This window comes from Macaca fascicularis, chromosome 12 (assembly GCF_037993035.2).
Source record: "Macaca fascicularis isolate 582-1 chromosome 12, T2T-MFA8v1.1".
In the NCBI taxonomy this organism is placed as follows: Eukaryota; Metazoa; Chordata; class Mammalia; order Primates; family Cercopithecidae; genus Macaca; species Macaca fascicularis.
In genome coordinates, this window is record NC_088386.1 from 4,199,479 (window position 1) to 4,215,324 (window position 15,846).

The 15,846-nt window shown below is 36.5% G+C and overlaps 1 protein-coding gene and 1 long non-coding RNA gene across 3 annotated transcripts in view; both read left to right on the forward strand.

The window, feature by feature from the left end:
* Positions 1-15,846, forward strand: part of MAP3K2 (mitogen-activated protein kinase kinase kinase 2) — an 87,246-nt gene that overhangs the window by 42,127 nt on the left and 29,273 nt on the right. For both annotated transcript variants that reach the window (XM_005572879.4, XM_065525348.2), the window contains exons 2-6: positions 3,520-3,581; positions 7,069-7,187; positions 8,352-8,392; positions 10,149-10,248; positions 15,641-15,754. In XM_005572879.4, coding sequence (XP_005572936.2) covers positions 3,575-3,581; positions 7,069-7,187; positions 8,352-8,392; positions 10,149-10,248; positions 15,641-15,754 — 381 coding nt within the window. In that variant the 5' untranslated portion in view covers positions 3,520-3,574. The remainder of the gene's footprint in view (positions 1-3,519; positions 3,582-7,068; positions 7,188-8,351; positions 8,393-10,148; positions 10,249-15,640; positions 15,755-15,846) is intronic.
* Positions 7,463-8,266, forward strand: LOC135966506 (uncharacterized). The gene is made up of 2 exons (XR_010579831.2): positions 7,463-7,570; positions 8,081-8,266. It is a non-coding gene; the product is annotated as an uncharacterized lncRNA (long non-coding RNA).

Sequence of the window (15,846 nt, forward strand, 5' to 3'; positions counted from 1 at the left end):
ATTTTAGATGCTGAACCAACCTTGATTTTGTTGGATATATCCCAAATGTGCATGTTATATAATTTGTTTTTTAATGTTCTCGGTTAGGTTTGCTAGTATTTTATTGAGATTTTTGCATCTATTTGTGAGATACTGATCTTTAGTTTTCTCATCTTGTGATAGCTTTGTCTGGTTTTGGTATTGTAGTAATACTGGCTTTACAATGAATTGGAAAGTGTTCCTTTTTTTTTTTTTTGGAACCGTTTTTGTAAATTCTGTAAATGTTTGAAGCGATCTGGTCCAGGGCTTTTATTTGTGAGAAATTTTTCATTTCTCATTTAGTCTTTTTATAGGTCTGTTCAAATTCTTAATTTCTTCTTGATGAGTCAGTTTTGGTAGTTTTAGAATTTGTCTGTGTCATCTAAGTCATCTAATTTGTTGATGTACAATTGTTAATAGTATTCCCTTATCCTTTTTATTTCTGAAAGGTTGGTGTAATGCTCCCTTTTTAATTCTTGAATTTGATTATTTGTGTTTTGCTGCTGCTGCTTTTGATTAGCTAAAAGTTTATTAGTTTTGTTGATCTTTCCAAAGGGCCAATTTTTGTTTTATTGATTTTTTAAAATTTCAATGGTGTTTTTATTTTCTACTCCCTATTCCTTTAGCTTGTTTCAGATTTAAATTGTTCATCATCTTCTAGTATTTTAAGGTCAAAGTTTAGGTTATTGATTTGACATCTTTCTGGTTTGTCAATATAAATATTTACAGTTATAAATTTTATCTTTTGATGCATCCAGTAAGTTTTGGTTTGTTGTGTTTTCATTTTCATTTATCTCAAAGTATTTTCTAATTTTCCTTATGCCTTCTGTTGACCCACTGATTATTTTTGAGTATATTTTTTAATTTTCACATATTTGTGAATTTTCCAGATTTCCTTATGTTACCAATTTCTGATTTCATTGCATTGTTGTCAGGAAACACACTTTGTGATTTCAGTCCATATAGTTACTGAGATTTGTTTTATTACCTATTATTTGGTCTGTCTTAGAAATGTTCGATATGTATTTGAGAAGAATGTATATTCTGCTGTTTTGAGGTTGATTTTTCTGTAGGTGTCTGTTAAGCCTAGTAGTTTTATAGTGTTGTACAAGTCTTGTATTTCCTCATTGATTTTCTGTCTACTTATTTTATCCGTTATTGAATAGCAGGGCTTTGAAATCTCCAACTTTTATTTTTGAATTGTGTGTTTCTTCCTTGAATTTTATACTTTTTTGTTTTGTGTATTTTGCGACTCTGTTGTTAGGTGCATATAAGTTTATAATTGCTATATCTTTTTGATGTATTGGCTATCTTTTATTATAAAATGCCCTTTGTCACAACAATTTTTGTGTCATAATCTGTTTTGCCTGATAGTGGTATAGCCACTGCAGGTCTGTTTTGACTACTGTTTGCATAGTATATCTTTTTCTATCCTTTTACTGTCAACCTATTTTGTCTTTGGATTTAAAGTGTGGACCAGGCATTGTGGTTCATAGTCCCAGCACTTAGGGAGGCCAAACTGGGAGGATCAGTTTAGCCCACGAGCTCGAGACCAGCCTAGGTAATCTGTACAAATCTTTTTTAAAAAATCAGCTGGGTGTGATAGTGTGCACCTGTGGTCCTATGTAATCGGGGGTGCTGAGGTGGGAGGATTGCTGGAACCTGGCAGATCAAGGCTGCAGTGAGCTGTGATCATGCCAGTGCACCTCAGCCTGGGAAAGAGAGCAAGACCCTGCCAAAAGAAGAAAGAGAGAAAGAGAGAGAAAGAAAGAGAGAGAGAGAGAGAGAGAAAAGCGTGTCTGTTGTTGGCAACATATTTGGGTCAAAATGTTTGGGACCAGAAGTTTTTTGGATTTTTTCTTATTTTGTAATATTTGCATATACATAGTGAGGTATCTTGGGAATGGGACCCAAGTCTAAACATGAAATTCTTGTGTTTCATATATATCTTACTCATATAGCTAAAGGTAATTTTATGTAATTTTTAAATTGTTTTTGAGACAGGGTCTCGCTGTGTCACACAGGCTGGAGTGCAGTGGTACAGTCATAGTTCACTGCAGCCTTGACCTCCCTGGCTCAAGCAGTCCTCCCACTTTTAGCCTTCCAATTACCTGGAACTATAGGCATGCACCACCACACCTGGCTTTTTTTTCTAATTCTTTTTTTTTTTTTTTTTTTTTTTTTTTTGTAGAAATGGGAGTCTCCCTGTGTTGCCCAAGCTGGTCTCAAACTCCTGGGCTCACGTGATCCTCCCACCTTGGCTCCCCCAAATTGCTAGTATTATAAGTGTGAGCCACTGCACTAGCCAACAATATCTTAAGTAATTTTGTGTCTGAAACAAAATTTCTATTTTATTACCCTTGTAGGCCTCTTGCATGGGGGAATTTGGGCATGCATGGAAAAGATAATATTGCAGTGGAAGGGGCTGGGAGGGTCTTTTTTCTCCTGGGGGATGCTGAATAAACTGTGAGTTGTGCGTCTGCCTTTTGACTATGACATACCACATGAGGTCAGGTTTGTGGAATTTTCCATTCATAGTATCATGTTGGCACTCATCGTATATTTTTCATCTTATTTTCTAGTTGACCTGGGAATTACAGTTAACATCTTGTAATAACATAGTTTGAGTTAATATCAACTTAATTGCAATGGTATACAAACAGTTTTTTTTTTTTAAGAATTTTTTTTTTTTTTTTTAGGCAGTCTGACTGTATTGCCCAGACTGGAGTGCCACAGCTCACTGCAACCTCAACCTCCCAGGCCCAAGTGATCCTCCCACCTCAGCCTCCCAAGTAGCTAGGACTGCAGGCATGCACTACTGCACCTGGCTAATTTTTTTATTTTTTGTAAAGGTGGGTTTTCGCCGTGTTGGACAGGCTGGTCTCGAACTCCTGGGCTCAAGCAGTCCGCCTGCCTAGGCCTCCCAAAGTGCTGGGGGTGTGAGCCACTGCGCCTGGCCATAAACACCTTTCTTTTATGTAACTCTATCCTTTCCCTTTCCTGTGTACTGTTAAGATTATATGAATTATATTATTATGTATTGTATACCCAGCAACACAGTTATAGTGATTGCTTTATGTAGGTTTTTTCTTTTTAAACCAATATATTAGTTTCCTATTGCTGCTTATATAGAAAAAGAGTTAATGTAGCGGGCCTGATTGCTTATTTTTAGAAGGCCTGCTTAGGAGTCAGTCTTTGGCTGACACCTGAGAACTTGGATTTCAGGAGGGTTCCTGCCTCTAACTGATAATGGTTTGTACAGACACTATGGTTTATGCTGAATACCTGCTTTTCTTCTGGGAGTCTGGAATTTTGCTATGTGTTAGGCAAGGGGGTGCCTACGTGATCAACCTTCAATATAAAACACCTCCCCCCAGCAAAATGTGTAAAGTATTCATATTGTATGTTTCTCATTAGTATTATTTATACTGTTTTTTTTTCTTTTCGTGGCTCATTTTCTGTTTCTTTTTATTAATATGTTAATCTGTTTTATCTTCTAAGGCAATGCTGATGGGAGAACCATTTTCCTGATTTTCAAATTGTTGAGCTGTTTGCCATGATGGGTGAGTTCAAACTAAAAGCATATTTCAGCTATAATTAAAGGATAGAATGGAAGTGAAAAAACTGTCTCTATTATGTGCTATTATAAACCTTTTTATAAATAAATTTTATGATATAGCAGATTTATGAAATGTTTTATATTTACTTAATAGACTTAATTAAAGTACTTTTTGTGTTGCTATAGTTTTAGAGTGATCATTTTATGCATAACACAGTAGGGACATTCAAAATAAACTGTTAAGATGTGTTGTGATTTGCTTAAAGTCTGATGGCAAGAGAGGAATCATAAGATTTTATTTTATGATTCATAGAGCAGCAAATCATTGGTGCTCAGGGATGATATGTTATACAACTCTTGGTCGTATATTGTGGTATAATATTAGTTTAAAGAGACTAAAGTATGGGAATGGATTGTGTATGTTCAGTTTACGTATCATTTTGTTTTCCTCTTTACCTCCTTTTTGTTTTTTCCTTTTCTCTTTTGTGTTAAGGGTTCCAGCATGAGGCAGGGATTAGACAGGAAGGCACTAGAAGGAGATGGAGTCATGAATGGCCTACCCTATCCTAAATCAAGAAAAATGGGACTGAGTAGTTGGATGCTGAATTTTGAAACTTAGACTGATCCTGGGATTTAATTCTGACATTTACTTGCCAGAGTTTGCCTTTATCACACATTTTCTACTTCTTGCTTAACAAAACAAATACACACACACACACACACACACACACACACACACACACACCCCCACCCATCCATTAAGAACTTATATTTGCCCATGTGATGAAAGTGGGGGCTAGGACACTTTCACTGTGTGTCATTGTAGCAAGTTTGTAAGCTTAGACTTCACCTTCCTACTTTAAAATTTTTCCTTCCACTTCCTCTTCTGTAGTCATGAGTATCAGCGCCCTCTTGGAGCCCAAATTCTCTACTCTAGTTAGCCTTACTTTCTGCTCCAAATCGGATGTACTTTTACTGAACTCCTTTCTCAACTTTTCATTTTGGCTGCTGTCACTTGTACTCTGTGTATCGATCAAATTTATTTTTGTCAGCCTCAAATAATACTGCTCTATAGAAGAGCAACAATCATTGCTTAAAAACATGTATAAAGGTAGTCACAGAACACCATGACAGATGTTTGAATTTTTGATTGAGGATGTTCTTCTGTTACTTATTTTTCAAATATCATGAATAAGCATATAAGGTATTTAATTCAACATTTCTGATAAAAGATTTTTGAAAAAATTATTTTCCAAATATTTTTTGGTTTTATGCTCAATTGAATGTCCTTCCAACATGTGTCAGAAACCCATTGTACTTACCCATAAGTACATAAGTGAAACCGCGTCTCTACTAAAAATACAAAAAATTAGCTGGGCATGGTGGTGGGCGCCTGGAGTCCCAGCTACTCGGGAGGCTGAGGCAGAAGAATGGCATGAACCTAGGAGGCGGAGCTTGCAGTGAGCCGAGATCACACCACTGCACCCCAGCCTGGGCGACAGAGTGAGACTCCGTCTCAAAAAAAAAAAAAAAAAAAAAGAAAAAAAAGAAATAAGTATATATAAATGTGATAATCAATTTTAGCCAAAGGCCCTCCCCAAGGCTTTTGACATTGTAATATTAAGCATATAAAATTGTTTAAATTCAAATGTTTAGGTTTCTTCTAATAAAAATTAGAACAACATAGATAAAGAATTAGAGTTACCACTTTGGGAGGCCAAGGTGGGAGGATCACTTGAGCCCAGGAGTTCAAGACCAGCCTGGGCAATATAGTGAGACTCCATCTCTACAAAAAAAAAATAAAAAAAGAATTAGAGTTCTTCTGTCCCTAGTGTAGAATTAAGGATTTACTTTTTTTTTTTTTTTTTTTTTTTGGGACGGATTCTCACTCTGTTGCCCAGGGTGGAGTGCAGTGGCATGATCTCAGCTCACTGCAACCTCCGCCTTCTGGGTTCAAGTGATTGAACTTGAACTTGAACACTACAGGTGCCCGCCACCATGCCCGGCTAATTTTTGTATTTTTAGTAGAGACTAAAAGTAGGGTTTCACCATATCGGCCAGGCTGGTCTTGAACTCCTGACCTTGTGATCTGCCCCCCTCGGCCTCCCAAAGTGCTGGGATTACAGGCGTGAGCCATTGCGCCTGGCCAAGGATTTAACCTTCTTAAAGAAGGTCACATCAAATGCTTTTATTCCAGTTGAGATCGTTCTGAGCTTATTGATGGGTGCATCTATTGTGATTATATTGTACCTGTCTGTGGCTTGGTTACCTATTTGGCTAAACTAACATTATGATAAAACTTTATTTTATAAAAAATACTTGGTGAAGAATTATAAAATTTTCTCTTAACCTGGAAATATTAATAAATTAAACCAATAATAAAACCTTATAACTATTACTTTTAAATTTTACTATGCAAATAATTTCACTACAAAATAGAATATATGAAATGTTACTAAAAATTAGTAAATTACAGAAGTCAGCTATTTGTGTGTTTGAGAGACTATTAGGGCTATTGAATTGTCAGAATATTTTTAGTGATTCCCTTTGTAGGATATGGCATTTTTTTTTACTACTCCAAGAACATAAGTTACTGCTCACCAAAATGGTTACATTTTAAAATATAAACTGTAAAGTCTCTTGATTCCTTTATTTACCATTTGTGATTATCGTTAGTAGAATTGATTTACTAGTGAAAATAAATTAAGTTGTCCCTGACGTCTTCCAGAGAGCTTATAATTGGCATTACTGGCAGGCACGTGCTTTTAGTCTCAGAAAGAAACAATTGGTATATTTAGAAGAGTCTAAAAGTTCATGTTCATGTTCATGATCCTTTCTCTCAGTTTTATGGACTTGGTACTTTTTCTAAAGAAAGGAATTTTCTTAACATTGTTACTGACCATGATCTTTAAATAGTCTGTTTTTAGTCTTGTCAAACCTTATGGTGAAGAAGTTTGAAAGAGCATTTCCAAATACAGTAGGCCAGTATTCACAGGTGAAGCTTTTCTTTGTTGCTGACTCTTAAGTATTGATGAAAGAAAGAAAAAAAAAAAAACACCTTCCAAAATTAAGTCTGTACTTTGAACATAAGTGCTAAGTAATGATATTTATACAAAGTTGTTTATTTTTTTTCCTCTACTTTTTAAAAGATTTTAGATATCTTGATGTTTTGTTTAGGAGACATAGAAAAGAATTCGTTTTAACAGAGCAGTTTTGACCTTATTCTAGGATATTAAATCAGTGGAAGAATCAGAATGACTTCATCTTGTCTATTAGTGTCACATGTGTGGACTAATGGTAGAGCTTGAGTCTATTGCAATTTTATTTTACCAAAAGGATAGGCATTAAAAATGTTTTAGATGAATTTTTGTATGAAATTAATACATTCTCTACTTTAAATTTTATTATAAATTTTGTGTGATGTCTATACATGTTGATATATATGTCACAATTACAATTCTATATATGTGTTTTATTTCAAAATTACCTAGATGATCAGCAAGCTTTGAACTCAATCATGCAAGATTTGGCTGTCCTTCATAAGGCCAGTCGACCAGCATTATCCTTGCAGGAAACCAGGAAAGCAAAATCTTCATCACCAAAAAAACAGGTGTTTATTTTAATAAGTATATTTTGTTTTTATATGAATTACTTTCCTTTAATACACTAATCTTATGGAGGACTTGTTTAATGTGTTTAGCTTTTACACTTTCGAATCAAGTATTTTGTTAGTGTTTGTTATACATTTTCCCATAAGAGTGTGTGTTCATCTGTTAACAATAGCAAAGACATGCAATCAATCTCAATGCCCATCAGTGGTAAACTGGATAGAGGAAATGTGGTACATATACACCATGGAATTCTATGTGGCCATAAAAAAGAACGAGATCATGTCCTTTCAGGAACATGGATGGAACTGGAGGCAATTATCCTTAGCAAACTAATGCAGGAACAGAAAACCAAATACCACATATTCTCACTTATAAGTGGAAGGTAAATAATGAGAACACATGGAGACATAGAGGGGAGCAGTAGACACTGGGTCCTACTGGAGGGTGGAGGGCGGGAGGAGGGGGAGGATCAGGAACAATAACTAATGGGTACTAGGCTTAATACCTGGGTGACTAATCTGTACAAACAACCCCCCATGACATGAGTTTACCTGTATAAGAAATGTGCTCATGTACCCCTGAACTTAAAAGTTAAAAAAAAATTTTGTAAAGTATGCGTTCATAAAGAATGGTAGCATTCTGCAGCCAAGGTTGACCCCTTCCCAGGAAAAATAAGGTAGCATTTCATTTAATGTGGTAACTGTTTTCCAAAGCTGACATTTCATCCATTTTTCAAACACTTAAGCAAATTGTTTTTTGTTTTGTTTTGTTCTTCAAATAGTCTACTCTGGATTTTTAGAAATGAGGATGATTTTGATTTTGATAAATCAGATTAGTTTGGGATACTCAGCATGACATACAAAAATATAATATTCTGTATTTCCCATAACAGGATCAGCAAATGTCTCATACTCCTGGTACCTTCACTAGTAGATCTTGGTGGTCTTTCCTGTTGAGCCCAGATTCAGCAACATAATTCTCAACTTTTTAGCAGACACTATCAATTGTTTGGAGCTGGTACAGAAATTCAAACTTCCTTCCTCGTCTGGTCTATTTTAAATGAATGGCTAAAAAACAATATGATTTAGAAATTGTAGGAGTTTTATCTAATCTCTGAATGATTTGTCTGATCTCTGAAAGACTCAATTGTCATTTCATTACAGAATGATGTCCGAGTCAAATTTGAACATAGGGGAGAAAAAAGGTAAGGAAAGAAACATTACATGTTAATTAATTGATTTAATCAAATGTGTATTCTAATTAAGCTGTTGAAAGGTTCTTTTCAGATTTGAATGAAGTTTCATGGTTTACAAATTGAGAATAGAGTAGTCCTTGGGAATGTGTAATGTGTTTAGACTTAAGATAGATAACATATGTCAAAATTCAGGCCAAACATTAGAAATGATTAATGTGTTTGCAATTTTCAGAGATAAGTAAGATCACTGCTTAATACAGACTTTAAATATTGTCATTTCCTTTTATTTTTACTTGAGGGAAATTAAGTATATTTTTCCTTGTAATTGTTTCATCCCGCAGATACTATATAGCATTTATATATGTGAGCTTAACACTCACAATTCTGATTATTCTCAAGAGACCTCGGTGCTATGACATGTATGTCATTAGCGATGTTGAGGAAAGTGAATTGGACTAGTGGCTGTAAATTATTTAGCAGAGATGTAAACCTAGCCTTCTACTTGGTATCCGTATCTCAGTGCACAAATTATAGGATGGTAGTTGGCAACAAAATTGCTGACAAGACCTAATAGGAGTTAAGGCTGATGGAATTTTTTTTTTTTTTTTGAGATGGGGTCTTACTCTGTTGCTCAGGCTGGAGCGCAATGGCGTGATTTTGGCTCACTGCAACCTCCACCTCCTGGGTTCAAGCGATTCTCCTGCCTCAGCCTCCCGAGTAACTGGGATTACAGGCGACTGCCACTATGCCCGACTAATTTTTGTATTTTTTAGTCGAGATGGGGTTTCACCATATTGGCCAGGCTGGTCTTGAACTCCCAACCTCAGATGATCCACCTGCCTCGGCGTCCCAAAGTGCTGGGATTACAGGCATGAGCCACTGTGCCTGGCCTGACGATGGAATTTCATATCTGCTAGTAGTGTCTCATGAAATAATGTAGTGAAAAGCCTAACAGTTTTAAGGATTTTAAAGTGGCTCACAAATCATATAAGCGTATTTTACATAGAAATGTTTAAAACTGGAATATATCAGATAAACCATGGAACTCTCCAATCTATTTTCCTATTTATGGATATTTTCCCAATTTTTTCATTCATTCAGCATTATTTGTTGAGTACTTAGTATATATATGCTAGGCCCTAGAGGAATAAAGGGAGCAAAGCAGACATAGCCTCTTTCCTTTGGGTCTTATCGTGTGGTATTGGTGGTCTTCAAGCTTTAGGTGCATGCTCTCAAGGGGAAGCACAGGCCAATCCTTTGGGAAATAGAAAACACTAGAATTTTAATCTTTTTAAAATATTTATTTTGGAAGTATGCCTACATGATACATGTACCCCAAAATAATGAGTTGATAAGGATACAGAAATCAAAATTTGAATCCCTGGAGAACAACTTTATTCTTTTTAACAGTTTCATTTCATTCTGTCATAAAGATGTCACATAGTTAAGTTTAATCACTTTCCTCAATAAACATTTTGCATTGCTGTTTAACATTCATATGGTAGTTTCAGTGCAAATTAAAAACTGCAGAAAATTTGAGAATTTCTTTTTTAAAATTTGTATTAGGATAAAACAGACTTCAGAGTTTTTGAATTTTGGGTTGAAAATTTGTGCCTGTGATAAAAAATGTGCTGTTGTAGTGTTTAAAGTGAATATTTACATAATTTTAAGTTAATTTTGTATCTCTCTAAAAGGAGATAACTGTTGCAAGTTTATTATTTAACTTTGCCTAAGAAAATAAAATCTTAAAATTGTGTTTATATAGAATCCTTCAGTTCCCCAGACCAGTTAAACTGGAAGATCTGAGATCTAAAGCTAAAATTGCCTTTGGACAGTCTATGGATCTACATTATACCAATAATGAGGTAAACACATACAGTTTAACTTTAGTAGATCTTATCTTGAAAAGTAATGTGTTCGTTTAAGAGACCGCTTTTAAGACTTGTGTTTTTATTTAGGGATTGATAAATATATGGTATGTCAGAAGAATAAAACCTAAGTAAATTTTAACTGACTAAAATGGATTTTTTTCATTGTGGAAAATAATAGAGGGTGCTACTATGCAAAATAATTGAATGAGGGCATATTATAGGGGAAAATACATGTATTGGAATTTTGCTGCTTATTTATGGTTTTGTTTTTATTCTATGTACTTTATTGATGAACTGTGTTTTCCTGTCATACTCTACTTGGCTACAGATGACAGAGCTTTGGTAGTTAAACAATTGAGTTAAAGGATTGTTTTAGTGTTGCTCAGGGCTCAATTAGATTATTATGTTTCGGAATCAGTACATATGATCTTAAGGGGCTTGCTTTAGCAATGAGGAGCTCTGTGTTGTGGAGATGCCCCTTTTTAATCCCCTTAGGATTGGATTCAATGATCTTTGAAGTTTCTTTTAGTTCTTAGGATTCTGTGAGATATCAGGATCTTGTGATCTTAAAATTTATAGGACAATTTAGTTAATAAATTGTATTATGGTTAGTAATTAGGTGAATTTGGTTTTTATATTCAGAAAGCATTTATTAATTTTTCAGGCATCATGCTATAATTTATAAGTTGCAGCGCCTGATGGAGTAGACCTTATAGACTTGTGGTACAAGCAAGCCATTAATAAATGAGCTATTTCAATATATGAAGTTCTTTGAAAGAAATGCATAAAGTAGGCCAGGCATGGTTGCTCACACCTGTAATCCCAGTACTTCGGGAGGCCGAGGCGGGCGGATCACGAGGTCAAGAGATCGAGACCATCCTGGCCAACATGGTAAAACCCCATCTCTACTAAAAATACAAAAATTAGCCAGGCATGGTGACGCACGCCTGTAATCCCAGCTCTTTGGGAGACTAAGGCAGGAGAATTGCTTGAACCCGGGAGGCAGAGGTTGCAGTGAGCTGAGATCGCGTCACTGCACTCCAGCCTGGTGACAGAGCAAGACTCTGTCTCAAAAAAAAAAAAAAAAAAGAAATGCATAAAGTATTGTGATGAAGAATAAAGGGCAGAGCACAGAGGTTCATGCCTATAATCCCAGCACTTGGGGAGGCCAAGGCAGGAGGATCACCTGAGGCCAGGAGTTCAAGACTAACCTGGGCAACATCGCAAGACCCCATCTCTACAAAATAGTAAAATTATCTGAGTGTGATGGCATACACCTGTAGTCCCAGCTGTTCGGGAGGCTGAGGCAGGGGGATCTGAGGTGGAAGGATAGCTTGGGCCCAGGAATTTGAGGGTACAGTGAGCTAGAGTTGCGCCACTGCACTCCAGCCTGTGTGACAGAGTTGTCTGAACAAAAAAGAATAATTTTTAAAAAAATGTCTTGAACTTGTGTCATTATCCCATAGGATGATTACAGGGGAACCTAGACATATCTTTTTTTCTTTTTTCTAAAATTGTATTATGGAAAACTTTCAAATGCCAAGATACATTAAGACTACAGTATTGTCTTTATCTACTAGCCTAGTAGGTCTATCAAGAACAATGAGGTTAGCATGACATGATTTGTCCATATTATACCTGTGCCAGCTTGTAAGAACTGCTGTTTTTGTTTTTGTTTTTTTTTTAATGACTTTTCCCAGTTTGCTATGTAATTTTTTTCTGGGGTTTTCTTGAGGATTGACATCAAGCTAACTTATTATTATTATTATTATTTTTTTTTTTTTGAGACAAGGTTTCACTCTGTCACCCAGGTTGGAGTGCAGTGGCCCGATATCACCTCACTGCAACCTTTGCCTCCCAGGGCTCAAGCGATACTCCTACCTCAGCCTCCTGAGTAGCTGGGACCACAGGCGGGCACCACTGCGCCCGGATAATTTTTGTATTTTGGTAGAGACAGGGTTTCACCACGTTGCCCAGGCTGGTCTCAAACTCCTGAGCTCAAGCGATCCACCTGCCTGGGCCTCCCAAAGTGCTGGGATTACAGGCGTGAGCCGCTGTGCCTGGCCTGATCTGTATTTTTAAGAACCCTTTCCCATTTTCTAAAAATTGGAAAATTGCTCCATTTTTAGTTTATTTTTCTCATGCTTTCTGAAGGATTTCTGTGAGTGGTTCTACCATTATATTTTGGTGGCCTCTTGGCAGGAATGTGGTAGAGGTGGCATTAGGATAAGATTACATTTAAGATTTTTTGCAACCCTGAGATTCTGTGAGTGAGCCGTGTCCTGTCTCATATCTTGACATATTGTCCCAAGCCAAATGCATCATCTTGGACACTGGGGGTAGGAAAATCTTACTAGTTTTGTGGACATTTGGACAAGCAAAAAATTCATTTATACTGCGTGTCATTCCACTTCTATAAATATTTTTTTCTAGTGTAATATTAATTTCTCTGTTCAGAATGAACTATTACTCTATAAACTTCCAGTTGGCTAGAATTGAAACTTGAAGGAAATTTAAGCAGAAATATAAGCTGGGGTTGTTTGGATTTGTTAGTTTGGCTTCTCTTTAATAAGGTGTGTGGGGGGGTGCGTGTGTGTGTGTGTGTTATGAGGGTTGGGTGTGGAGGTGTTCAGGGTGTGTGTGTGTGTGTGTGTGTCAGTGTCATGGGGGTTGAATGTGGAGGTGTTCTAGCCAAGTAAGGATTTTCTAAGATCACTTCCATTTTAGATGAGTAGAGCAGGAAAAAAAATTTTTTTTTTTTGTTTTTTGAGACAGCATCTCCCCGTCACCCAGGCTGGAGTACAGTGGCAGTCATGGCTCACTGCAGCCTTGACCTCCCCAGCTCAATCAGTCCTCCCCCCTCAGCCTCCTAAGTAGCTGAGATTACAGGCATGCACTACAATACCTTGTTAATTTTTGTATTTTTTGTTGAGATGTGGTTTCACCATGTTGCCCAGGCTGGTCTCAAACTCCTGGGCTCAAGCAATCCGCATACCTCAGCCTCCTAAAGTGCTGCGATTACAGGTGTGAGCCACTGCATCCAGCCTAGAGAACCTTTTAATGGCTATCTTGATACTTCACTGTGTAAAGTCAGGAAGATAATTCAGTTCTTTCAGATTTCAGTTCTATTTAATGGTTCTCAAACTCAATTTTAAGTTTCCTTTCTAGAAAGGATTTATGTCAACAAACAACTGATTTATCAAAAATAGGCCAGAGGGTGTTAGATTTCATGAATGAGACTGAAATGAATTCACCAAGCAAGAAAACATTCTCTGATTTATTTAGTATAGTGTAGATAACCTGGGACTTGTGTTCTTGACTCTTAATCCTCATTTTACAGTTTGTAATAGGTAACCTTAGAACACTGGCAGGATCACATTAGGTCTGTAGGCAGTGCCTAAGCTGCTGCACCAGGCACTCCTCCAGAATGTTCACATTTTACAGCAGCAGACTGAAGAAGAGCAGAATCATTTATGTTCATATTTTTTTTCCTGTCATTTGATTTAGTGTTTTTTTCCCCCAAAAGTAGCAGTATCTTGGAGAAGTAAACAATCCAGTTATAAATGTATAGTAAAAGTAAGTATTCAGATTTTCCCCTCAAATGAAAAATCGGCAGAACAGTCATTATTATTGCTTTAAAATGTTTTCCAGTGCTTAAAAAGTAATAGACTATTGAAGATAGAAGCAAGATATACCAATATGTTTCATAATTGGTGGGAAATAGAAATGTATTTAAGTAGATCAGTAGATCAAGCTTGTTCTATGATACCAAACAGTTGATAATTGTATTTTATTAGAAAAAAATTCTCATAGAGCAAAAAGAGCCCAGTTAGTTGGTCACTTACAGTAATACAAAATTAGCTACAAACAGAAATTGGGATTATATTTTAAGAACAGAGTAAGTAAGTGCAAGCAGATTGTCTGAGGGAATTCACATGAATCCTTCTTTATTTTTGTGTCTGGCAGCGTTTCTTATAACAAGGACTTTTTTGGCTGGGCACGGTGGCTCACGCCTGTAATCCCAGCACTTGAGAAGGCCCAGGTGGGCAGATCATTTGAGGTCAGGAGTTTGAGACCAGCCTGGCCAACATGGTGAAACCCTGTCTCCACTAAAAATACAAAAATTAGCCACACGTGGTGGTGCATGCCTGTAAACCCAGCTACTGGGGAGGCTGAGGCTGGAGAATCACTTGAACCCAGGAGTCAGGTTGCAGTGAGCTGAGATTGCCACTGTACTCCAGCCTGAGTGACAGTGAGACTCCATCTCAAAACAAAAAATCAAAAACCTCAAGGACTTTTTTCATAAAGAAGTCTGCAGAATGAACACACACCGTACCAGCTAGTGGGTTGGATTCAGATTGAGCTTTTACCACTGTGATATTTATTAAACAGCATTTACCAGGTTGTCTGCTCTTTGCTCACTGCTGGTATGGGGGTCCTTGTCCTCAAAGAATTTGTACTGTAGAGACTCCAAATTAACTCAGCCTTGCATTTGAATGGCTCGTGTATTGTGCTAAGTAGAGCAGGTTAACTAGTGCAGAGTATGTTCACTTGTTTTTATTCTTTTCCTCTTTCAATGAAATGGAGTATACTTTGACGTTCTTGACAGTCTTCTTAAGTTACTAAATTGACTTTTTTTTTTAAAAAAAAGAAGGTATTTTTATTTTCTTAAATTGTATGAATTATGCTTTTTCTCATAGACCTCTTAGGTGCTTTTGTCCTCTATAACATCTGCTGCATGAGAAGACTAATGAAAGCGGATTCCACATTGAGGGTTTACTATGGAATAGTTAACTCATTAGCTTATTTGTTTTAGTGCATAGTGGTCAGGTCACCAGGCTCAGAGAGAAGAACTCTAGGTGGGCCGTAGATTGCAGATATGTTACTAGCAGTACCCTTCCATGGCAGCTGTCCTCCATGGCAGGTACTCAGGATGTTGGTATGTTGAAGAGCACACCAGCTGAGAGTACAAATTTGTGGTTACTATTGAAAAAAGAACTGAGTTTCATCTATACAGAAGAAAAGTAGTACCTTTATTTCATATGGTCTTTGTCTGTACTCCTTCATGCTTTTTGGGGGCAAACATACTGTAACTTAAATTTAGCAACATTATGGAAATATTCTAGAAAATTAATCTTTAAAAGTTATTTTCTAAAATAATGTAATGATTAATAAAGACAAATTTAAAAACATCTATGTTCATTCTAAGATTTTAGTGGTGGTAGAATGAGGGCAAAACAATCTACACGTACACATTCAGACTTTCATCATAGGAACAAATCACAGAGCAAGGCATTTGGACATTTGTAATTCCTTAGTAGTGGAGATGCTCGTGGAAGACTTGACCTGGTGAGATAGCTGCATGATTCCTTATGTTTGTTTTTAGTTGGTAATTCCATTAACTACTCAAGATGACTTGGACAAAGCTGTGGAACTGCTGGATCGTAGTATTCATATGAAGAGCCTCAAGATATTACTTGTAATAAATGGAAGTACACAGGTATGACTTGGGATATTTTTTTCAGTAAGAATTATAGGACTTAGGCTTGTAAAAGTTAATATATGAAACAAAATTATATTCTATAATCATTG